Source organism: Hemitrygon akajei, chromosome 3, assembly GCF_048418815.1.
Source record: "Hemitrygon akajei chromosome 3, sHemAka1.3, whole genome shotgun sequence".
Taxonomy (NCBI): Eukaryota; Metazoa; Chordata; class Chondrichthyes; order Myliobatiformes; family Dasyatidae; genus Hemitrygon; species Hemitrygon akajei.
In genome coordinates this window covers 43,944,052-43,970,660 of record NC_133126.1, presented here as the reverse complement: position 1 = coordinate 43,970,660, position 26,609 = coordinate 43,944,052, and the positions used below count along the sequence as shown (strand labels likewise).

The window sequence follows — 26,609 nt, the reverse complement described above, 5'->3', positions numbered from 1 at the left end:
TTTTATTCCTTCTCCCAAAGTGCATGACCATACACGTCCTGCCACTGAGTTCCATCTGCCACCTCTTTGCCCACTGCACCTCTCTGCTACTCAACACTACCTGCCCCTCCACCTATCTTCGTATCATCCACAAACTTGGCCATAAAGCCAGCAATTTCATCATCTAATACATTGATATACAATGTAAAAATTGTCCCAACATAGACCCCTGTGGAACACCACCAGTCACTGGCAGCCAACCAGAAACGTTCCCTCTATATTCCCACTTTTTGCTTCCTGCCAATCAGTCAATGCTCTATCCATGCTAGTATCTTTCCAGTAATACCCTGGGCCCTTTATCTGATTTAGCAGCCTCACGTGTGGCACCTTGTCAAAAGCCTTCTGAAAATCCAAGTGCAAAACATCCTCTGATTGTCCTTTGTATATCCTGTTTATTATTTCTTCAAAGAATTCCAGCAGATTTGTCAGGCAAGACTTTCCCTTAAGGAAACCATGCTGACTTTGGCCTATTTTGTCATGTTCCTCCAAGTACCCTGAAACCACATCCTTAACAATCGACTCCAACATCTTCCCAAGCACTGAGATCAAGCCTATAATTTCTTTTCTTCTGCTTCCGTCCCTTCTTGAAGAATGGAGTGACAATTGCAATTTTCCAGTCATCCGGAACCATGCATAAATCTATTGATTCTTGAAAGATCAATGCCTCCACATCTCTTCAGATACTTCTTTTGAACGCTGGGATGTCATCTTGTCAGTCCAGGTGACTTATCAACCTTCACACTTTTTAGTTTCTCAAGCACCTTTGCCCTGGTAGTAGCAATTGTGCTCGCTTCTGTCCCCTAACACTCTCGAACTTCCAGCATTCTACATGTGTCTTACACAATGAAGACTCTTGTAAAATACTTATTCAGTTCATATGCCTTTTCCATGTCCCCCATTACCAGCCCTCCAGTCATTTTCTTTAACTATCTGAAAAGAACATTTGGTATTATTTTTGATATTATTGCCTAGCTTACCTTTATATTTCATCTTTTCCCTCCTTATAGTTTTTTTTTAGTTGCCTTCTGTTGGTTTTTAAAATTTTCCCATTCCTCTAACTTCCCAATAAGTTTTGCTCTTGTATGCTCTCTCTTTTGCATTTATGTTGACTTTGACTTCCCTTGTCAGCCACGGACATATACCAGAAGTTAACAAATGTATTCAGTGATAAGTTCAATGAAAAAGATCGATAGCCTGCAGACTATATGAACTCTTGAAATTGATCTATAAGCATAACTATAAAATATATTTACCTTGAGTTATATTGTAAACTGGATAGGTGAGTTTTGCTCTGTTTGTTTAATCTCTTGTCTTTAGATGTGTTTATTGGTTATGCCAGTGATCCAGTCTGAATGTTAGAGTGCAAACCCATACAGAAGTAAATGTGTGAAAGAATACACCCTTGCTGATAAGCACAGTGAAGTTCATAAAGATGTTTCTTGTATACAGACAGCTTGTTTTCGAGAAGAAAGGAATGTCCTGGTGAATGGTGATTGCCAGTGGATCACTACATTACACTATGCCTTCCAAGATGATAACTACTTGGTAAGTTTGTTTTCCCATAAAATCTTAAATGATAAACAAATAGATAATACAGGTATTTCTGAGAAAAATGTACCTCACTTTTTTATGTCACTGAATTTTTCTTATTGTCAAATTAAATTTGATTAATTTTTGATTATCAAACTATATTTGTAGTTACATTGTATGAATTGCCTTGTTATTAAGTGCATTTTATGTGTTTTTTTAGTATTTAGTTATGGACTACTACGTGGGAGGGGATCTGCTAACATTGCTCAGCAAGTTTGAAGACAGACTTCCAGAAGAAATGTCCAAATTTTACATAGCAGAAATGGTGTTAGCTATCGACTCCATTCACAAGTTGCATTATGTGCACAGGTATATATATATTTTTGTGTGTATGCTGCATTGCGCATTTACATTCTGAAATTATGAGGGTAAATTTGTCTATTCTTCCTTCTGTGGTCTCCTTTCTGTCCTCCTTTCCAATCTTAAGGTATCCTGGGGTTGCATAAATAAATACTCACTTGTACTTCATTCAAGTAGTTAATATATGCCTTTGAATTTTGACAATGTTGAGAAGCAGTTTAATTGAAGGGCTTATCAAATGACTGGATCTTAGTTTGACATGAAGTCCACATGTGCATATTTCCAGTAAGAGTGAATGGGTCATTCCTCCCTCCTGGGATGTATAAGTATATTGCATTCCATTGTCATTAGTTTGGAAACTGTTAGATAATGGAATTAAGTGAAAGGCATTTAAGGTTGCGCTAGTTACTGGTTGATCTATTTACTGTTTGTTCGGTGAAACCAATAATTTTCAGCCTCTCTGTGTTGACTCCGATTGCTATTTGGTTGGTGAGAACCTTCAAGAGAAGGGACAAAAATCACTAATTTTAGCCCAAAATTTAGAATTACAAATTAAGGGCATGTTAGGTATTCCTTTTTGTAAGGAATACACTATTGAGACATGTTGAAGAATTTACCTTGTATTTAGAATTCAATTTTTAAATTTGCTAATGTCCTCAATATTATATTTACTCAAAGTAAATTTATTATCAAAGTACATGTATGTCACCGTGTACAACCCTGAGATTCATTTTCTTGTGGGCATAGTGCAGTAAATCCAAGAACTATAATAGAATCAATGAAAGACCGCCCAACAGGATGGACAATTCAAGCTTAATTGTCATTCAACCGTACATGAATACTCATGAATAAAACCAAATGAAGCAGTGTTACTCCGGGGTCTAGGTGCGAAATGCAATACCAACAGTCACGCACAGCACAAAGCACACAAAGATAGCAAGTATAAGTGGTATCGCTATCACGCAATAAAAGAGTCCAAAACTCGCGCCATCAATTTACAGCAAACTGCACTAGAGGTTTTGCCCCACTGAGCGAACACCCGTTGGGGGACAGCACTGATTCCAGCCCAGGCACTGTGCCACACTGCCCCCAGTGGAGTGCACTGGTTTGGATGCTTCTCTCCCTGCAACTGTAAACAGGCAACCCCATTGCTTGAGGCCCTGAGTCCACTGAGTGTCACCGAAATCTGCAGTCAACCACAACAGAGCTTGGCTTCTGCCAAGCAAACACTTGAAGTGCAGCACCAACTTCATCCTGGATGGCTCTCTCCTGGAGGCTGTAAACAGGCCACACTGTGGCTTGAGGCCTAGTCCTTGCTATTACCGAGGCCATGCATGCTCCCTTCCCATCCGCCACTGCTTTTAGCCAATAATTCAATGAATTGAGCTTGTGGCATACCAGATTAACGATGCCCAAAAGGGTCTTGCGATCACAAGAAAAGCGACCAAGACAACCACTCACTATTAGACTGTAGCCTCCATTGGCTCAAACAGCAGCAGGTTGTGTAGTTCCCTCATTTTTCCCCACCAGCGAGCAACTCACTGCGGTATGTTGAATTCTTATTCAGGATCTTGCAATCATTGGAGATGTGTTTAAATAGGATAGTAGCACCTTTTGTTGACTCCTTTGAAGCTGTTGCGACCAAACATAACACCATCTTACCGGATCTTATAAACAAGCAATGTGCAAGAGACAACAAACTACAAATACAAAAGAGAAAAAAATAATAATAATAGATAAATAACCAATAAATACGGAGGACATGAGATGAAGAGTCTTTGAAAGTGAGTCCATGAACGGTTCAGTGATGGGGCAAGTGAAGTAGAATGAAGTTATTCTTACTGGTTTAGTATTGCAGCTGACTGGCACAGCTTGTACTTTCATTTTACTTTCTTGCATCAAAGTGGAAATTAATTGAGTTCATGTTAAATATTTTGTACATGCTCCAAAGTAAATTAAGTCTGCATTTTGAGCAATAATTTTAGTGTTCTATGCGATGAATATCTTGCACTAGAATACAATGATTCAAATAGGTCAATATGAAGACAATGAAGAGATTTGATGTCTGTGTGGTTAAGTCACAGGTTAGAGGATTACGATTGCCAAAGTGTTCCATAAACGTTTTTGCCCTGTATTACACATTGCGGCTTAACAAATATTATGACAAACCAGTCAAGCGTTAAGCCAAATAAAATTGAAAAAAAACATTTTAACACTTTTGTTCTATCATTACTACACCTGCCTGTTCACCTCATTTTTCACCTGCAAGTCAACTGGGTTCATCTGTTGTATTAGGTGCTCCTGATACAGCCTCCTCTGCATTGATGAGGCCCGCTGTAAATTGGGGGCAGCTTTGTGAAGCACCACCACTCCAGCTGTCAAAAACAGATATTCCCGGTGGCCCAATATTTTAATTACAATTCTCATACTGACCTGTCAGTCCATGGCCTCTTCTTGTGCCATGATGAGGCCACCCTTGAGGTGGAGGAGCAAGCTCCTTATATTCCCTTTGGGTAGCCTCCAACCTGATGGCATGCATATTGATTTCTCCTCCTAGTTAAAAAATTATTCCCCCCCCTTCCCCTCTTCTATTCTCCACTCTGGCTGCATATTTCTTCCCATCTGCCTATCACCTCCCGCTGGTGCCCCTTCTCCTTTCCTTTCTCTTATGTCCCACTCTCCTCTCTTACCAGATTCCTTCATCGCCAACCCTTTACCTTTCCCACTCACCTGGCTTCACCTGTCACCTTCAAACTATCCTCCTTCCCCTCCCTCCACCTTTTTAATCTAGTGTCTTTCACCCCCCCCACCTTCCCTTCCAGTCTTCCCAGTCTTGAAGAAGGTTCTCAGCCTGAAATGTCGACTGTTTATTCATTTCCATGGATGCTGCATGGCATGCTGAGTTCCTCCAGCATTTTGTGTGTGTTACTTTGGATTTCCAGTATCTGCAAAATTTCTTGTACTTATTTTCCATTTCTCTTACATCCATTACATCCCGGCCCTGACCTCTCCAAGATATTCTCACTTCAGATCTCTATTCTCAAATTTTAAAATGAGTGGTATAAACCTTAGGATTGGACTTTGTAACTTCATAAGATCACTTCATTAGTTTTAGTTGTGGTGCTGCTATAATCCCTTAAGTGATTGTACTTCAGAAGTATGTGAAGTTAAAGTGTTGGATAGATTCCAAAGAGTTGAATGTCACTTTAGCCAAGCTGAAATTAATACATTTTAGTGAGAGTGTCTGGAAGTGAATAACACATGCCATTTTTAAGTTATGGCAGCACCAAGGTGAACTATACAGGCAACCCCTGTGTTACGACAGTCTGGGTGATGGAAATTCATCCTTAACAGAATTCACAAATCACTACTCAAAAAATATGAGAAACTGGATTAAATTTGCTGTTAAAAATTTATGTCAGGGGAAAAAGAAATTTAAACACTTTATTTAAGTTATGTTTCTTGATACATACTGTAAATAAATTACATTTCCTAGAGCTCTAACGTTAACTGCTTTCATGTTACTTTGTTTATTCTTGCTCTCTTTAATACATGTTTGCATCTCATGGCTTTTATGTTCCTTTGGTTATGGTTACTCTCCTTAACCTATAATTAACCTGAATTACTTAATCCCCATGGCATCTTTAGCCTTGCCTTATCACAGATATTACCTGTGTGCTATCCATCTTCTTACCACCCTCTGAAACTTCAAATTGTCATGCTTTTTCTCTTTCCCATTTCTGAAGAAACATTAACCTTTTTTCTCTTTCAGCAGATGCTATCTGATGTTTCCACCATACTTTGTTTATAATTATTACATTGGAAATATGATGCAAGGTGCTACTGTTCAATGCAAACTTGTATTATTATTCAAAAAGTCAGAAGTTCTCTGCAAAATTTATTTCTTTTGTGAAGTTTAATTTTAGTTCCATATTTTCAAATGAGCATGAACTTTTTTTTTCTTCTCTGAACGATGATATTAGTTAAATATTTCAATTGCATGAATTTGTTAAGATATATTAATGCCACTTTTTTTGGTGACAGCTAACTGTGGAGAAACTGCTTTAAGTTGACCTTCTGTTTTATTAATAGTGATTTGGATTTGCTTTGTTCCTGCTGTCAGTTATAAGTTAAAATTTAGTACAATGATTTTCCTCAAATATTCTGTCTTCATTGTTTCCAAATGCACAACTACATTCACTTAATGTAATCAATACTGGTATGTTCTGTTGCAGTTTATAGCTATTATAGCCACACTCAGGTTGGAGGAACAACACCTTATATACTGGCTGGGTAGCCTCCAACCTGATGGCATGAACATTGACTTCTCTAACTTCTGTTAATGCCCCTCCTCTCCTTCTTACCCCATCCCTGATGTATTTAGCTTTTTTCCCCCTCCTCTTTTTTTCTCTCTGCCCATCACTCTGCCTGTTCTCCATCTTCCTCTGGTGCTCCCCTCCCCCTTTCTTTCTCCCTTGGCCTCCTGTCCCATGATCCTTTCCCTTCTCTAGCTCTGTATCCCTTTTGCCAATGACCTGTCTGGCTCTCAGCTTCACCCCACCCCCTCCAGTCTTCTCCTATCATTTTGCAATTTTCCCTCCCCCTCCTACTTTCAAATCTCTTACTATCTTTCCTGTCAGTTAGTCCTGACGAAGGGTTTTGGCCCGAAATGTCGACAGCGCTTCTCCCTATACATGCTGCCTGGCCTACTACGTTCCACCAGCATTTTTTTGTGTGTGTTCCTTTGCCAGTGTTTGCTCTGTAACTTCCTAAACGTTTCCTGTTACTCTCCCTGCTTCAACTCTCCCCCCCACCCCCAGCAGTTCACTCCACATATATGCTGCCCTCCTCTCAACAAGAAGTTGCTCCTCAAGTTTCTATTAAATCTTTCTCCATTTACCTTAAATCTATGCCCATTCATTCTTGATTCCCCAACCCCAGGAAAAAGACTGCCCTACCAAAGTGTATATCTTGTACTTCAGTGTGTTAAAATTGATCAGGCATGCTTTGCCAAATATTCTGTTTCTCCTTGAAGCGTATAGCTGTTTTCAGTGTTTACTATGCTATCAAGTTTTGTGTCATCTGCAAATTTGAGATCATGCCTTGTCTACCAGTTCATTAATGTATATGAAGTAAAGCAGTGGTCTTGTGATGAATCCTAAAGGAACAACGCTATATATCGTCCTGACAGCCAATCACCATGCCATTCTTTTTGTCTTAAACAAATTTCTTACTTATTGTATCTCTGCCCCTTTTATATTAAGTCATAGAGCGATACCTAATGGAAACAAGGCCTTTGACTCACAAATCTCCACTGACCATGAAGTGCCAATCCTCTCCACATTCTGTCAGCTACCCCCAGATTCTACTGTTCATCTTCTCACTTAGCAATTTACAATGACCTATTACCCTGTCGACACATACCTTCTTGCGATGTGGGAAAGCTGGAGAAGCCAGAGGAAACACAGCATTTACAGGGAAGATGTGCAGATTCCACACAGGCAGTTTTGGAGATCAGGGAAACTCACCATTTTATGATGTGACACTACAATTATACAAATTAGGAGCAGCAGAAGGCCACTTGGTCCCTTGAGTTTGCCATTTAACAAGATTGTGTCTCAACTGTGTTTCTAGATAGATAAAGGAGAATCAGAAAATTGGAGGATGTTTTGTACTTGGATTTTCTGAAGGCCTTTGACAAGGTGCCACACATGAAGCTGCTTAACAAGTTAAGAGCCATGGTATTACAGGAAAGATACTATCATGGATAGAGCATTGACTGATTGGGACTGCTCCTTTTAAGTTGTATGCCAATGATTTGTATGACGGAATAAATGGCTTTGTGGCCAAATTTGCAGACGATACGGAGGTAGGTGGAGGGGCAGGTAGTGTTGAGGAAGCAGGGAGGCTGCAGAAGGACTTAGACAGATTAGGAGAATGGACAAAAGTGGCAGATGGAATACAGTGTTGGGAAATGTATGGTCATGCACTTCGGTAGAAGAAAAACTATAGGGGTCAAAGGGACGTGGAGTCCTTATGCAAGGTTCCCTAAAGGTTAATTTGCAGGTTGAGCTAGTGATGAGGAAGGCAAATGTGATGTTTGCATTCATTTCAAAAGGACTAGAATATAAAAGCAAGGATGTCATGTTGAGGCTTACAAAGCACTGGTTGAGCCTCAATTGGAGTATTGTGAAGCAATTTTGGGGTCCCTTATCTAATAAAGGATGTTCTGACATCGAGGGTTCAAAGCAGGTTCACGAAAATGATAGTGGGATTGAAAGGCTGATCATATGAGGAGCTTTTGATGGCTCTTGGTCTGTACTCACTGGAATTCAGAAAAATGAGGGGGTGGGAACTCATTGAAGCCTTTCAAATGTTGAAAGACCTCGATAGAGTGGATGAGGTGAGGATATTTCCTTTGATGGGGGTGGTGGTCTGACCAAAGCACACAGGCTCGGAATAGAGGGACGTCCATTTAGAATGGAGATGAGGAGGAATTTCATTTAGCAAGAGAATGGTAAAGAATCTGTGGAATTGTGGATGCCAAGTAATTGTGCAGATGTTGATAGATTCTTGATTAGTCAAGGCATGAAGGGATATGGGGAGAAGGCAGGACATTAGGGTTGAGAGGAAAATGGATCAGCCATGATGAAATGGTGGAGCAGACTCAATGGGCCAAATGGCCTAATTCTGCTCCTATATCTTAAGGTTTTGTATGTCATATCTTTTCACCATAGACAGAGAGTTTTCAACCCATTGTCTATGCCGGCTCAGAGAATAATCTCATCAAATCAATTCCTCCTCTTTTTTTTGCGATCTATTATTTCACACATGACCTTTAGCACTTCCAATCATCCTTCCACCCACTTAACGTGTTAACAATAATCCTTCACTCTTTTGCAAACCAGAAATCTTTCTATATTTCATTAGATATATTACTGTTTCATGTAAAAGTTTAAAAAAATGCAAAATTTTGTTCACAAATCAAAGGTGGTATTTGAAAGACTGAGCTAGTAATCTACAGCTTGTGCATTTATTAGTTGGAAAACAATTTTAAGGCCCAATAATCTATTGAATTGTATTTTGCTATTTAAGTATGCATAACTAATATAAATAGATTGCCTAAGATGCAGTACCACAGTACAACAAATTAATTCACTACATATAAAGGTTAATGAACTTTTTAGGAGAATTAATAATGCAAAACATAAGTTAATTAATTTAAGCCATCTTCCAGTTGAAGTGATTTTTAGCTGTGCAAGGGATGCATTTTTGCAAAGCTATTCAGTTGTAATTTAGGTCCAGACTGCATCTAACTGTATATTGCAGGGTACATACACATTATCAGAATAAACTAGAATAAGAAATATTAAAAACAGAAGACCAGGGAAGTCACTTCCTTTAATTCACCTATCTTTGAGAAAGAAGGAATTATTCTCTCTGCTATATCTTCAAATGGGTGGTGGGATGAAGGTAGGTCTCTGCCAAAAGAGGTGTAAGACACCCCTTCCCCTCACTAACCTGCCGGTCACCCTTGGGCGAGTTGTAGCACCTACCCCCCCCCCCCCCCCCCCCCACCGCATAGATCAGGGTCACATGAAGCCATGGGAGCAGGTGGCAGATGGTCGTAAGAGCAGCTGGTGCATATCACGTCTTGGTTATGCGACCACTGACATCAGGCAGGCAATCTCAGAAGAGTACTGATAATGGCTGGGTCATCCGCCTTGTAAAGACACTGCCCAGAAAAAGGCAAAGGCAATCCACTTCTGTAGAATCTGCTGAGAACAATCATGGTCATAGATCTTGATCGCCCACATCATACTACATGCACATGACGATGATTATCTCTTCAAAACAGAATGGAAAAGAAATATGAATAATAAGCTTAAATGATTGCAAGCTTCCATTTTACAGCTGTGTGGATAGTTGAAGTTTCCCTTACAGAATTTACAGATTGCTACTCAAAAATTGAAGATACAAAATAGTATTCACTCTCAGAATTGATTTGGGAGGATAAAAGTGAATAAATAAGAAACTTATTTTCTTTCTTCTTAAACTCCAGTTTCTTAAACACGTAGATGACACAGAATTACAGTACTGTTTACTATGAATGTAGAAAGGAGTCTCCTGTAATATGACATTGTTGTTTTTTATCAGCTATATTCTTCACTTGCTATTGTTATCTGTTTAAATGAAATGTTTTTACTAATGCAGGTAAATAGGACAAAATTGATACTTTGGGCGATATCAGTGAAAATATTATTTGATGTATGAATGCTTTCTTCCAAAAGGATTTTTGGTTAACATTTGCGTTTTTGCTTAGGGATATAAAGCCTGATAATGTTTTACTGGACATGAATGGACATATACGCCTTGCCGACTTTGGTTCCTGCCTGAAGTTGATGAATGATGGCACTGTGAGTACTGTTTCTTATAATAGCTGCATAAGAACAATATTCATTGTATATATTCATACTATTCAGGAAATAGTTCCATTATGTTCAGAATATTCAATATTTTATACCATATCATCTTCTGAAGGAAAGTATAAACAAAACAAGAAGTTGTCTGTTAAATTTCTAATATTTTTACATCACTTTTGTTTATTTCTTGTGGTCTGCAGCTGCAAGCACAATATCTAACAATTTGTTCCATTTTATTGTAAACAAGACTTCCTATTGCTAATGTCTACCAAACAGCAGCATTAAGAAGCTTCCAAAATCTTATTTGATTCAAAGTTTTTCCTAATCTGATGAAAATCAGCGACTTTAGAGAAAACTGAGCTGATGGAAATTTTGATAAGTATGGAATGAAGAGAAGGAATGTGAGGAATTCTGTAACAATGCTTTAAGTTTTAAATAAAACTTTAAATTGTACTAAATTAAGGCTCATGGGATTAAAAGTATTAAATTGGCATAGACTGTTTAACATGAGAAGAGGCTGGGAAAGTGGAGTTACTTTTGTTGGTTGTAGAGTATGGGATAGATCAGTGCTTGGGTTTTGACTCATTACAGTCTATTTGAGTGGCATATAAGGCAACTGACAGTGGTTTGTTCAAATTTGCTGAAAGGACAAAACTATAAGGTAAATTGTGTTGAGAACACAGAGTTGGAAAAGATGGTTAAAATGAAAACAGAATTCTGGAAATGTCCAAATGATCAGACAGCATGGCATAAGCAAAACAATTAATGTTTCCATTCAATGACAGTTCATCAAAAAATCCTGATGAAAGGCCTGGAACCTGAAATAAAAGCTCTTGTAGTCTGATCTGTTAAAAATGCATTTTCTGTTTATTTTTGGTTTTAACTTACTAGTATCCACACTATTTTGCTTTTGCAAGGCATTATAAACAGTTATGTTACAGATAACTGTGGAGAAAAGGGAGATTATTTGCTTTGGAACAAAAATGAAAAAAAAGCTGAAATTGTTTTAAAAAGCAAGAAGTGGGGGAATAGTTGACTTTAAGAGATACATTGATGACTTTATCTAAATTGAAGCGTGCAGTTGGAAAAGCAATAGTTTTTTGGCCTTTATTAAAAAAGGTTTAAAGATGTTTAAATAAAACTTAATGCAATCATGTAAGGCCAGGGTGAAGATACACATTGAGATTATTACTTGAGGAAAGGTATATTTGTCTTTGAGACAATGCTACAGTGGTCCAACTGTGATCAGCATTGCTCTATAAAGCAAGGTTGAATTATTAAGGCTACAATTTAGAGTTAAGAGCGCATCTTGTGCCTTGCAACATTATTAAGGAGCTTGGCAGAGGAGTTGAGGGAGAATTTTTCCGTAGTTATGGTGTCTAGAATAAGAGATCTGTCTCAGAATAATTAAGTTATCCTCTTAAAATTTAGATGAGAAAAAGTTTTCTTTAGTAAAGGGTGTGAGTATTTAGAATTTTGTACCTTGAGAGTTACAGATGCTCCTTTAATTAAACATATTCAAGAGAGAATTCAAAATAAATCTGAATAATTGGAAAATTGAAGGATTTGAGGATAATGTGGAAAAAGTAGGTGATGTTAATGGTTGGCCATTATCTTAATAAATAATGGAGCAGGCTTAAATGGCTAAGGGCTTAATCCTCCCACTTATATTCTTACTTCAGTAATTGAGCAACAAGATTTGGCAATGGCAGTCAAAATTTAAAGCATTCAGTTAATATCTTCTAAGAGTCTTTATACACTCATTTTCTTTCCATAGGATATCTGAACATGAATCTTTAAACCATAAATCAACCTGACTTTTTAGACACATTTTATTGCATGTATTTTATTTTATCAGAGTAAAGCATACCGAAGTTGATTGTAATGTGTTTCCACAATTGTTCTCAGGTACAATCTTCTGTAGCAGTTGGTACTCCTGACTACATCTCTCCAGAAATCCTGCAAGCAATGGAGGATGGAATGGGAAAGTATGGACCAGAATGTGATTGGTGGTCTCTTGGTGTATGCATGTATGAAATGCTTGTTGGAGAAACACCATTTTATGCTGAGTCATTAGTGGAAACGTATGGGAAAATTATGAATCACCAAGTAAGGCCCTCTTATTTTTTTAGATTGACATTTTAAACAAATAGTGTGATAATTAAACACTGTAGTGAAATACAGCAGTTTACTTCTTTGTAGAAGAATAGCAGTATTGCAGAAGAATATATATAGCAAACTGTTTAAATGTTTTAATTTCAATTTTGATAAAGCTCTTTTTACTTTTACAAGCACAGTTTTTGAGCTTCCCTATTGTAATCTGTGTTAATAATAATGAAGTTCAAAGTACATATATGTCACCATTTACAGCCCTGAAATTCATTGCTGGCATACTCAATAAGTCCACTAACCATAATAGAATCAATGAAAAACAGCACCAACAGGGCGGACAACCAGAGTTTCAAAAGGCAACAAACTGTGCAAGTACAAAAATAAAGAAGTATTAATAATTATAAATAAGTAAGCAATAAATATCAAGAAAGTGAGTCCAAGGTTTTGTGGAAACAGTTTGGGGATGGGGCAAATAGTGAAGTTTTCTCCTCTAGTTCAACAGCCTGATGACTGAAGGGTAATAAGTAACTGTTCCTGAACCTAGTAGTGAGAGTCCTGAGGCTGCTGTACTTTCTTCCTGATGGCAGCAGTGAGAAGAGAGTATGACCTGGGTGGTGGGGGTTGCTGTCGATGAATGCTGTTTTCCTGTGACAACACTCCCATGTAGATGTCCTCAAAGGTGGGGAGGTTTTACTTGTGATGGACTGGGCCACATTCACTACTTTTTGTAGGATTTTCTATTCAAGGGCATTGGTATTTTCAACCAGGCTGTGATGTAGCTAGTCAGTATACTCTCCCTCACATCAATAGAAATTTGGATGTCATGCCAAATCTTTATAAACCTTCTAAGGAAGTATGCTTTCTTCATAATTGAACTTACATGCTGAACCTAAGACAGATACCCTGAAATAACATCTAGGAATTTAAAGTTGCTGACCTTCTCCACCTCTAATCCCCCGATGAGGACTGGCTCATGGACCTGATATAATTAAGTTTATGATAAAAATGAAATAAAAATATTTATGGAAAGTGTTACATTTTGTATCTTTTAATTTCAGGATATCCTTTTTTTAAAATTCAACTACTCTTTCCTTTGTACAGAAATGGCATTCTTGTTCTGCAAGTATAGTGTGATATTGTAGCATTCTGACTATATTTTGTTTGACAGGAACGATTCCAATTTCCATCTCATCTCACTGATGTATCTGATGAAGCCAAGGATTTGATACAACGGTTGATCTGTAGTAGAGAACATCGACTTGGAAAAAATGGAATGGAAGATTTCAAAAAGCATTCATTTTTCAAAGGGATCGATTGGGACAATATTAGAAATATTGAAGCACCTTATATTCCTGAAGTCAGCAGCCCAACTGACACTTCAAATTTTGATGTAGATGATGATGTACTCAAAAATCCAGTTAGTATTTCAGTTTTTGTGGAACACCACGTGTAATTTTTGATGTACACCAGTCAGTATCAGGATTTGTCTATAGATGAATTTTACACCTGGTTCTTTCTAGTACTTGTTATTTTGTGGAATTTGTGTGTTTATTCAGGGTTATGAAATTTCTGACCAATGTAAGATTAGGACTTATTCTTGAGAGTAGAAAGTACAATCAAGATTACGTGATTTAAATGGTAGTTAATTTTCCATTGCCAGAGACCAAATTTTAGTCACTGTTCATGAGGTAGTATGGTAATCTGCCCTCATTCCTTTGTCAAATCCCTTGAAAACAAAATACCTTAAAATTCTTAGAATCAAGACTTCTTAAACTTTCCAGCAGAGTGACAGTTACTGATAATAAACCTGTCAGGGATGTAAATAATTTAGTGGAATCTTGTAGTCCTAATTGTTTTAGGTGGCACTAGCTTGAATTTGTTTTATGTAAGCAGACACGGGTTCAAATAGACAAAAGGAACAGTTGAGACTTTACGTAGAATAGCCAATGCTCGGAGTGGCTATTGTTTCACAGAACAATTATGTTCTGTAACATGAGGAAAAAGAAGGGGCGGTAACTTACTGGATACATGAATAGAGTCGTAGAGAAAAGGAGCACCAATATAGGCCTTTCAGTCCATCAACTCTGCACTAACCATCAAAGTGCACATGCTATACTAATCCTACATTAGTCAGTTTTCATTCTCCCCACTTTCTCTTCAACTACCCTCAGATTCTGTAACCCCCCCCTACATACGTGCTTGGACAACTTCCAGTGGCCAATTAACTTATAAACACTCACAGCTTTGGAATGCAGGAGGAAATCTCAACACTAGGAAGAAACCAAAGTGGTCACAGGGAGAATGTGCAAACTCTAGGCAGACAAAACCCCAAATTAGAATTGAACCCAGATCTTTGGCATTATGAGATCGTGGTCACTACATGCTGTACCTCTGTGCAACTTGTATGCAGGTGTTGTGCCACCGTGCTGACATTGTGCCCAATGCAGAGAGATTGATCAGATCTCTTTGTATCTACACAATTTAGTAAATTGATCATTACTCCTGGCCAGTACAAGTTCAATTTCACATGATTTGCCTCCTTCTTCTGGACTGATGATTAAAATGTATAAACACAAGATTCTACAGATGCTGGAAATCCAGAGCAATACACAAAAAGTTGGAGGGACATCCACGGAGAGGAATAAATAGTTGATGTTTTGGGCTGAGGCCCTTTATCAGGACTGGAAAGGAAGGGGGAAAAGCCCAGGAAGGAAGGGGAGTGGGGTGGGGAAGAAGGAGTAGCTGTGAGCTGATTGTTGGTTTTCCTTAATTTGTAAAGAAAAGCTGTGTCAAACATAGATGTGAGAGGTTTAACCAAACATCTGTTTATTAGCAATTTGCATAATTATTGCTTTCCCAATATAGCAGGACTGATCTGTGCCTGAAATAATGCCCTTCAACAATAATGCTATTATCTTAACTGGTTTTATGAAGCAAAGCTCAATCATTTGTCAGATTTTGTTCTACATTTAATTAATTGAAATTAAGTTATTATTCTGATAATTTATTGGATTAAATGTAAACTTATATTTGTGCTGATAAATGCTTTCTGTTGTTCTAGGAACTGGTGCCTCCAGCCACTCACACTGCTTTTTCTGGACTGCACCTACCTTTTGTAGGCTTCACATTTACCACCACCAGGTAGAACATTATTCTAAATATTTTGTATATTGTTTGTTTGTGCTTTAATTAACCATCCACTATTGCTAATGATGCATGAAACTAACTTTAGTGACATAACAACATATTTTGCTTTTTCCAAAACACTTAAGTAACTTGTACATTGATTAGATTTATTCAGACATGTACGTCAAAACATACAGTGAAATGTGTCATTTGCATTCAACCAATACATCCAAGATGAATTGAGGGAACCTGCAATATTTGAACTTAATCTTTGCTGTATAGATTACTTAGAAGGTTTGAGTAATACTTTATATTAATATGGTTTGTTTAAAATTTTGTATCAAGTGATTTGTGGCTTTATCTCCCATTTTGTATTAGAAAGGAAGTGGCTTTTACCTTGGTTAGAATTCAAGTTCCTAGCTCTTAACGGTATCTCATTCAAGTGGCTCTACTTCAAATCTGAGAGCTTGACAAAGGTGGTGAGAGTTAAATACTGAGCAGGAACAGACCACACTACCTCAACAGCTTACTTTGCCATTGTGTAAAGTGAAGGTTCATCTTGTACTTGTATCTACTCCACAAATCCCTTGGTTTTTTTTTAGTTCTAAAAATCCTTTGTCTACAGCCTTCAGTGTATTCATTACTGAATATCCACAGCCTTCTAGAGTAAGGAGTTCCTCTGTTTTAAAGTTTACTTAAAAACAAAATGCTAGAATTATACAAGTTCCTGAACTTGAGATGGGTTGAAATTTCAGTTGGATGGGTTTTCATAAGTTTATTGGTCTGAGACTTCAGTTTGATTTCTCCCTTGTTAGAAACTGCATTACCCTCTGAGAACTTCCAGTCTTCTGCATGTCTTTCACATGTCTTTTTCCACTTCCAGTATCTGCAGTATTTTGCCTACAGTAAATGTATGTATGAAAGAGGAACTACAATCTGCCCTATGTATTTACTGTGCCACACAATAAGTTCAACCAATTGTGGCCTCAACAGAATTTCCTCTGCTTTTCCTTGACTGTTTAAAGTTTAAATATCAATTATGTTCTGTGTCTCTACCTTGAATTTATTCAAAGATTTTGTTACTGAAGCTCTCTGAAGTAGAAGTCCAAAGAGACAGAAGCCTCTAAGAGAGTAAATTCTTTCTTGTCTGTCGTAAATAGCCTACCTCGTGTTTTGAAATTCCTGCACCCAGGGTCTGGGTTCCCCAACAGAGGAAACATCCTCTCAGCGACCATCTCAGAATTTTATATGCTTCAATGAGAACGACTCTTACTTTTCTAGGCTGTGATAAGTACAGGCTCAATCTCTCATCAAACCTCATTCCTTGTACTAACATTCTTCTTGCTTTCCTAATCACTTGCTGCACTCCCTGACAAACATTTCTGCTTCATGCACTTGGATCCCTAAATTCTCTGCATGTCAACATTTTGTAATCTCTCTATGTTTAATGAAGTTTTTAAAAAATTCTTTCTAGCCTTACATTATTCACATCATATTCCCATCTGCCAATTTCTTCCCATTCATTTAACCTATTTCTATCCATTTTGAGGCTGTTTGTGATTGTGGTAGGGAATTCAGTGAAGTTCAGGAACCTGTTTAGTTTTTCCTCTGCCTCAGATAATATCAGTTACAGTACCCCACTGAAATCCCAGCTATGGTCAACTTGGTGAGTACAGGATTAGACTCGGATTTTCCTGGTATTCTGACTTAGCTTCTGACAGGTGCTATATAACTGTTTTCACGTATTGAATCTGTTACGTTGCTTAAGTCATCAGATTTGAAATTATTGTTTCAGCCATTAATCTCTATAGCGTGTCATCAGACACATACTATTGCTTATTTTCTAGTGAGGCATTATAATGTCAGCTTTGGCAGTGTGGTGACATTATTGCTCTGAGAAAGAAACCTATCCAGAGATTTGCTTTATTAGCCAAGACTGATACAGCATTGCATCACTGAGAGACTATTTTACTACACAACATGCTGCTCCTTCAATGACTCTCTTTTCTGGCTCCTCATGTACATGGGAAAGTTCCAGTGCAGCTATTTATGGAAAATGGGAATTCTCCTAATAATGTGGTTTGCACATCCCTCAAAACAACCTCTCTGTAAAAGATAACTGATTACATGCCATTTTATGGGATTTTGAATGCATAACAGCAGTCACCTTAAAAGATAGTGACTTCTGGTGTAAGGTAAAAGCAAAAAAAAGCTCAATGCAAAGTGTATCTTTCTGATGACTTCCAATGAATAGCAAATTAAAGTTCCATCGAGTTGTCTAATTCTTGAAAATATAAATAATGTTTGCTGTTTCAGTCCTTTGTCAGATAGAACTTCTTTGAAAAAAGGCATGCGGTCAGAATCGATTGACGGAGATGCAGATGTACGGATAGATTTGGAAAACAGTTTACAAATTGAGGCTTATGAGAGGCGAATCCACAGGCTTGAACAAGAAAAACTGGAACTATCTAGGAAACTGCAAGGTAACCGTGAAATTTAAATTGTATTTAAAACATGAAAGCTCAAAGCAAACCAATCAGCATCTGTGGGGAAAAAAAGAAATGTTTTGGGTAGGTATGTATTGTCAGCACTGAAACTTAAGCTCCAAAAATAAAACAAAGATTAGATTTCATTTCAAAAGGAGAGTGCTTGTCCTAGAAGATAAATTTTTATTGATATTGATGTTTATTTACAGCATCTTATATTTCTTCTTGAATGTCATAATTAGATTGTTGTTGATTTGCAATGTTCACTCCATTTACTTGCTGATTAAATTTCATTTCTTGGACCCTTAGAGACTACACAAGGGTTACAGTCACTTAATAGTTCAACACGTGGAATGGGTACCATCAGCAGAGATAAGGAAATTAAGAAGTTGAATGAGGAAATGGAAAATCTAAGAAAGCAGTTAGCAGGTATATTTTTATTTGTTGATATTTTACATTTTTAAAATCATACCAGAGCTTCTCGATAGATCTATTAGTCCTGCTAGTTCCGTTTGTTAGAAACCGAGTAGCCTTTACGCATAATATGGATAGGTGCAGGAGCACATTAGAGGTTAAGAATCCTTCAGCGAGTATCTCACCAAAGCCTGGTTGTCATCTACAGAGCTCAAGTCAGGAGTGTAGTGGAATACTTTGATTTGCCTGTATTAGTGCAGCTTCAACATTTCAAGAAGCTCAGCACCGTACAGGACAGAGCAACTTGCTTGATAGGCATGTAACTGCTGCCTCCATCACTGATGCACAGTAGCAGCAGTTTTGTACCATCTGCAGGGTGAAAATCACCAATACTCCATAGACAGCGCCTTCCAAACCTGTGACCTTTGTCAGCTAGACAGACAAGGGCAGCAAAGCATGGCAAATACTGCTACCTAGACATTGCCCTTCAAGCCCCACACCATCCTGACTATATCACTGTCCTTCACCATTGCTAGGTCATTATCCTGGAACTCTCCCTAGTACCTCCAGGACTGTAGTGGTTCAAGAAGGTAGCTCACCACCACCTTCTCAGGGGCAACTAAGTATGTGCAATTAAGTGCTGGCTCAGCCTGTGAATGTGGCAAAGGCTACAGAAAGTGATGGATGCAGCCTAGTGCATCACAGGCAAAGCCCACTCCACCATTAAGTATACTTAAAGCAGCATCCGTAATCAAAGATGCCCACCATCCAGGCCATACCCTTTTTTCGCTACCACCAACTGGCAGTGGGTGCAAAAACCTTGGGTTCCACACCATCAGATTCTGGAACAATTATCACCCTACAACAGTGGTCCCCAACCTCTGGGCCGCGGACCGATACCGATCTGCGAAGCATGCAGGGGTGCAGCGGTAGCCGGAACGCACCCAGCAGATCTTTAAGAAGAAAGCCGAGATAAACAAGCTAATTAATTAGGTGCCGCCCGGCATGTAAATGTCGGCCCAGATCAGAGGCGACACAATCGGCAATCGCCTCTGATCTGGGCTGATATTTACTTGCTGGGCAGCACCTAATTAATTAGCTTGTTTATTTCGGCATTTTTCTTAAAGATGGGCTGAGTGCTTTCCGGCTACCGCTGCACCCCTGCATGCTTCGCAGATCGGTATCGGTCCACGGTCCAGAGGTTGGGGATCACTGCCCACTGCCCTACAACCATCGTGTTCCTGAACTGGCATGGATAACTTAATTCATTGCTACTCTGAGCTGATTCTACAATCTCCAGACTCTCGGCAACTTGAATTTCTCAATATTATTTTTAATTGTAGTTTGTCGTCTTTTTCACATTGGTTGTCTATCAGTCTTTTTCTGTGTATAGTTTTTTGTAAAACTATTGTATTTCTTTTTCCCTGTAACTGCTTGCAAGAAAATGAAGCTGTTTTAATTTCAAGTCATTCTCATTGTGATTTTCCTTGACATCCTCATTTGTGTTTCCTTTACAGCGTTACATTCCTCCTGATCTTAGCTGCACTGATAAATTACCTACCATTGTTTTAACCATCTTAAAGCCTTCAATAAAGCTCAGTACACATCGTAATGTTTTGGTGTAATTTCACCTTTTGGTGTAACTTCACAAGCTGAGTGATTGTATTTTGATCATCTCCACAGCTTATCCTCACAGTAGATTTTGGATTTGTGATCTCATTCACTTCATCAGCTTCAGGTCACGATTCAGTCCTGGGCCTGTTTCTGAACTAGTGCATTTCCGATCGTCGTCACTTCTAATCCTCATTATACAGAAAATTTAATTTAGGAAAAAATCTTGAATTAGATTAGTTGTGATTAGAAAGACTGAGTTTTAGAATTATACTTTACAATGCAAAGTCATTTTGGCTCACTGGTCTCTGCTGGCACTTTAATCCAGAAGAGTTCCTCTTTCTGTCCCCACAGACCTAAAAGGTGGTGCTTTTCACATATGCATCCAGTTAACTTTTGAAAGGCACAATTTCAGGTAGTACTTTTGCTCTATTTCTAAATTGCCATTATGGACAGAGACTAATTTCCAGGATAGGAAACCTGTAATCATAAGTAATGAGAGTTAATGTTTCATCAGAACTGGGAAAGGGAGAAAAGGAGCTCATTAATCTTCAGTGAGGATGGACAAGGGGTGACATCTCTGAAACAAACTAGGACAAAGGAGAAAATCTGGAAATCCAAGCAACACACACAAAATGCTGGAGGAACTCAGCAGGCCAGGCAGCATCTATGGAAAAGAGTACAGTCGACATTTCAGGCCGAAACCCTTCAGCAGAACTAGAGAAAAACAGATGAGGAGATTTAAAAGGTGGGGAGAGAGAAACACAAGGTGATAGGTGAAATGTGGGAGGAGGAGGGATGAAGTAATGAGGTGGGAAGTTGGTTGGTGAATGAGGTATAGGGCTGGAGAAGGGCGAGTCTTGATACAAAAGGACAGAAGGCCATGGAAGAAAGAGAAGGGGGGAGGAGCACCAGAGGGAGGCAATGGGCAGGCAAGGAGATAAGGTGAGAGAGGGAAAAGGGGATGGGGAATGGTGAAGGGGTGAGGGGCATTACCAGAATTTTGAGAAATTGATGTTCGTGCCATCAGGTTGGAGGCTACCCAGATGGAATATAAGCTGTTGTTCCTCCAGCATGAGTATGGCCTCATCGCGACAGTAGAGGCCATGGATTGACATATCGATCAAACAATCTGCTCAATGAGTGAATTAGAGAAGTCAGAGAGTGAAAACTTAAATAGGTGATAATTGTGTCTGACAATTCCAGCTAACTTGATTTCTCTGCCTCTATCAGTTGTCCATCAGTTTTTTTCTCTTTAAGTGGAAGGAAGTGCCTGTCCTGACCAGCTGTCTGACCTACTGAATTCTTCCAGCGCTTTCTTGTGTTTTTTTGATTTCCAATCATTTCTGTTTTTATTTTGGATTTCCAGCTCTTGGAGTTTTAAAAAATTTTTAGTTTAAGTAATGAGATTAATTTAAATATCGCATATTGCTGATTTATGTTACCCAGTGTGTTACCCACTTAAGCTCATCATAGTTAAGGACCTCTGAAGCTAATTGCAGTGATAAATGAAAGATGACTGCTAACTTAAATTGTTATAGAGTTTATTTTTTATACCTGAAATGAAATGTACTCTCATGTTCAAGTGCAATTGGGTAATATATATTTGCATCTCTTGTATATACTTTTGTATGTTTGTTTTGTTTAAAGTTCTTTGCTAAAAAAATTTCTTTTAAATAAGAATTTATTTTTATTTTGGCCATATACCTCTTGAGTAATTGGTAAGTTATAGTTGACAAGAAATGATTTTACTATGGACTGTGTTTTTTTAAAAAACTGGTCGTTTTGAGGAAAATACACAGCCTTCTACTTTAAATTGAATTCATGTATACTTTGGATTCATTTTGCAGTTATTGCAACTGCTGTCAATTAAAGTTTGAGAGGGAAATTCCTCTAGCAGTGGTGCAATACAATGACTAAAAGAAATTAACCATATGAAAATGAAATGAACATATTTCATCGATGTTTCTTATTCCTGAGCTATTGTCAAGGCAATGAACTTCATGCTTTCCTTAAAGAATTTGCCAAATATTATATGACTTTTTTATCAGTTTATTCCTAGATGTAATATGAAATGTTCATTTAGAAGTGCCTAAAGATTCCAGTGCAGAAATAGATCTTTCAATCTCAACTTTTAAACTCAGCTTGCACAGATGTCTTAAAGAGATATGGCATGTCTTGTCCATGAGATTAAACTTTGGTGCAAAGCCATTATTTGTTAAATGTACTTGTAACTTTTCACAACAGTGATTTGCATAGATTGATGAATATATCCAGTAATCTGGCTGATCATATCAAATGAAAATTTGATTCCATTTAATTCTAAGCCACTTTGAGAGTATACGTTAGGGCTGGTTTGGATTCTGTCATGGAAAATGATTGTGTAAATTTTGCTGATTACTGATGTTTTAATGTGTAATCATGTGAAATCAAAATGTGACATATTCTTGAACTTGCTACATTTTTAATTTAACAGTATCCTAAGTACAAAGTAAGTAAATTAATCTAATCATTGACAAAACTGTACTTGTTAACTTTTATATTGATTTTCTTTTCTTTAACATTTGAGTTTTATGAATTTAGAATGCAAATTAACACAACTGTTCTTATAATCACTTTGATTTAGAATCAGATCGGTTAGAACATCAGCTTGAAAATGCAGTGTCTCTCCGTCAAGACTTTGAGGAATCTACAAACAAAGTAAAAGCACTTGAAAAGCAGATTAGAGCACTTAAGCAAGAAAAAGAAGAAAATCACAAGGTACCCAAGTAAAATTATTTTGGCCATTGCTATGAAAAAGTGATAGGTAATGAATAAAAGACAGTATGATTGTAAACTTTACTCACAGGGTGGAAATGGCTAATGTGGGGGAGAGGTAATAACTTTAAGGTGTTTGGAGAAAGTGTAAGGGATGATATCAGAGGTTTTGTTTTTAACATAAAGTTCTGCGTGCATGAATTGCCCTGCCAGGAGTAATGTAGAGGTTAGGGATATTTAAGTGACTCTTCTGTAGGCAGTGGATTAAAGAAAAATGGAGGGCTATGTAGGAGGAAAGGGTTAGATTGATCTTAGAGTAGGTTAAAAGGTCGGCATAACTTCATGAGCCATAGGGCCTATACTGTTCTATGTTTGATTAATTCATTGGGATTTGACATAGTTTGCTTTTGAAATCAGTGATGTTACATAATCTGAAGTGCTAATTTGTTCTTGTGCTATCCTAGTGCAAAGTAAACAACGTAGCTCTTTGAAATGTGGTGTAGCTATAAATTGCCTAAAATATGCAGGTGGTCAGTCAGGATCTGGTTTATGGTTTATGGTTTATGGCTTATGTTAGTTGTGATGACAATGCCACACTTTGCGCTTCCTGACTAAGTATTTAACAAAACACCAAACAAATGTGAGTATTTAGATTGAACATTTTGTAGCTGTCATCAGTGACTTCCATTTCCCCTATATGGAAATATGTTTGGATCAGAAATGTTAATGCTGACTTTAAAGAAAGGAGAGGAACAGTGGTGGCAGTGCCAATTTGGATCAGAATGTTGGTGAGCAAAAGATCAGCAATAAAACACCTTAAAAAGAACTGAGGTTCCAGCTTTGCATTAGTTCATTTCCGGCGTCTTAGTCAGTATTCAGCTTTATCCTGTGAGTGTGGTTATATCTGTTTCATGTATACAGCGACTTCAAAATAGATCAATCATCATCGATCAATTTACAGTTTGTAAAGCCCTTAAAAACTAAGGGTGTAAGATGATCTCTAGTAGTTCCACATTACCAACAATTACCGTAGATTCCGGATTATCAGCCGCTACTTTTTTCCCACATTTTGAACAGCTTTGAACTCTGCGGCCTATAATCCAGAGCGGCTAATACATGGTTTTTTTTCATGCCGCCTCGTAAACATTTTGCCTCGTAACAGTAGACCAATAAAATTGATGAGTAGTTCACAGAGGTCCAATGAAATTGTACGATAAATCAAGCGCACTTTCACAATTAAATTATTGTAAATCAGTCATTTGTACTCACCCTCATCAACATGGAAAATACTCGAAGAAAAGCAAGACCCGAGCGCGTCAGACCCGATTAGACCCGATCGCAATGCGCAAGCGTCAGACCCGATTAGACCCGAGCGCATTGCGCAAGCGCGTCAGACCCGATTAGACCCGATCGCATTGCGCAAGCGTGTCAGACCCGATTAGACCCGATCGCATTGCGCAAGCGTCAGACCCGATTAGACCCGATCGCATTGCGCAAGCGTGTCAGACCCGATTAGACCCGATCGCAATGCGCAAGCGTCAGACCCGATTAGACCCGATCGCAATGCGCAAGCGTCAGACCCGATTAGACCCGAGCGCATTGCGCAAGCGCGTCAGACCCGTTTAGACCCGATCGCATTGCGCAAGCGTGTCAGACCCGATTAGACCCGATCGCATTGCGCAAGCGTCAGACCCGATTAGACCCGATCGCATTGCGCAAGCGTGTCAGACCCGATTAGACCCGATCGCAATGCGCAAGCGTCAGACCCGATCGCATTGCGCAAGCGTGTCAGACCCGATTAGACCCAATCGCAATGCGCAAGCGTCAGACCCGATTAGACCCGATCGCATTGCGCAAGCGTCAGACCCGATTAGACCCGATCGCATTGCGCAAGCGTGTCAGACCCGATTAGACCCGATCGCAATGCGCAAGCGTCAGACCCGATTAGACCCGATCGCATTGCGCAAGCGTCAGACCCGATTAGACCCGATCGAAAACGCTGCTTTTAAGTTAAAGTCGATCAATAACTTTTCCTGGTAGGCTGCAGTATATATATTTTTACCAGTCGCTAGGAGATATTGGAATGTTGTTCGTGCTGTTCAGTAAAAAAGTATATGCAACGTAATTTGTGTTACCGATACGTATGTATATTTAAAAGTAGCGGTGCGGCCTAAAATCCGGTGCGGCCTTTACAATTAAAAAATTGATTTTATTTCTAAAATTAGAGCCTGCGGCTTTTAATCAGGTGCGCTCTGTAGTCCGGAATCTACGGTACTATGGCATGCCATTTTTGGAAGTCTAACAGTAAAATATAGCAAGTCTGACTGCAGTGTTTCAGTCATTCAGATCACCTGTGTGCCTGCATCTTACTTGAAGCAAATTGTAGCCCAGTAATTTTTAAATTCTCATTACATACGGTTTTAGTACTCTCAAGGTTCCTTGTATACAGTGCAAACTTAAATACCAAATTCGAATAACACTTTTTTTTAAAAAAAAGTTACTTTTAGGTTGGATAACTGTTAGCTCACCTTCTTCACCTTGTGTCATTAAGTTTCAGATCTATAATTTCTAAAAGCCTTAAAATTAAGGTATGAGACCATCTCTATTTAATAGTTCCACACCACCAACCATTATGATGTTGAATACAGATTCATCTTTCTGTCAAGCTAGTTTTCAAAGAGCCTCGTAAATTTTTGAATTTAATATGAAGAGTATATTGCTTTTGTACAGTATTCGGAGTTAGCTGCCCTTTAACTGATGAGTGCTGTGTCATTAAGCTTAATGTTGCTTAAGCTTAAGTTTTACATAGCTATTAGCATAACTTAGTGTCAGCATTATAATGGCATTTTAAGTTGTAGTAAATTATTAACATTACGTGAGCTTGTGTTTTATTAATGTAATGTCTGTACAATCTATAATTTTAATAGCAACTTGTTGAAACCCTTGAAAGACAAAAATCCCAAACCAAGGAATTAAAGGATGCACATCAGCAGAGGAAGATCGCAATGCAAGAGTTTTCTGAACTCAATGAAAGGATGGCAGAGTTGCGCTCTCAGAAACAGAAGTTGTCCCGCCATCTCCGTGACAAAGAAGAGGAGTTAGAAATAGCTATGCAGAAGATTGACACAATGCGTCAGGAAATCCGAAAAGCAGAAAGAGCAAGGAAGGAGGTAAATAATTTCAAATAATTAACCAAGGCAACATAACTTAGTCCTAGTTTGGAGAAGATACTGGATATAAGATAAGTATTAATTTCTTAAATTAATTTTATCTATTAGAAGCTATTTTTTCAATTCTTTAAATGAAAATTAGTTTTTCTATTCACAGGAAAAAAAGTACTTAACTAAGTAGAAAAAGAGGAGAAGGAAAGTGAAATGACTGCCATTGATATCCACTCAGTAATTTGTTCAATGCTGCTATATATTTCTAACTGCAAGTTCCTCACAGTGTTTTCTTCCATTGTGCTTCTTTGTAGTGACCCCATTATATCTGTATTGTTCTTTTTTTTGTCTTTTTTCTCTTTTAATTCCATATGCCTGAAGAAGTTTAAGTGCAACAGTTTTTTTTTAAACTCTCCTTTCTATGGGACTTGACTGAGATGCAATGTTATAATTGAAGGCCTTACCAAGCAAGTTGGTGTAGAAAGGCATATTTCTTTGGAATTTGAAATTCAGCCTGATCAGGGTTCTTGTCTGTCATGCCTTAACCCTCTTTATTGTACAACTGCTCTGAATCACAAACTTGTATTCAA

At 38.2% G+C, this 26,609-nt stretch overlaps 1 protein-coding gene across 4 annotated transcripts in view; it reads left to right on the top strand.

Moving 5' to 3' along the window:
- cdc42bpb (CDC42 binding protein kinase beta (DMPK-like)) overlaps positions 1 to 26,609 on the top strand; it is a 198,209-nt gene that overhangs the window by 126,203 nt on the left and 45,397 nt on the right. For all 4 annotated transcript variants that reach the window (XM_073039719.1, XM_073039718.1, XM_073039717.1 and 1 more), the window contains exons 4-13: positions 1,489 to 1,584; positions 1,790 to 1,938; positions 10,253 to 10,346; positions 12,261 to 12,461; positions 13,633 to 13,881; positions 15,526 to 15,605; positions 17,907 to 18,073; positions 18,386 to 18,505; positions 22,728 to 22,861; positions 25,786 to 26,028. In XM_073039719.1, the coding sequence (XP_072895820.1) occupies positions 1,489 to 1,584; positions 1,790 to 1,938; positions 10,253 to 10,346; positions 12,261 to 12,461; positions 13,633 to 13,881; positions 15,526 to 15,605; positions 17,907 to 18,073; positions 18,386 to 18,505; positions 22,728 to 22,861; positions 25,786 to 26,028 (1,533 nt within the window). The remainder of the gene's footprint in view (positions 1 to 1,488; positions 1,585 to 1,789; positions 1,939 to 10,252; positions 10,347 to 12,260; positions 12,462 to 13,632; positions 13,882 to 15,525; positions 15,606 to 17,906; positions 18,074 to 18,385; positions 18,506 to 22,727; positions 22,862 to 25,785; positions 26,029 to 26,609) is intronic.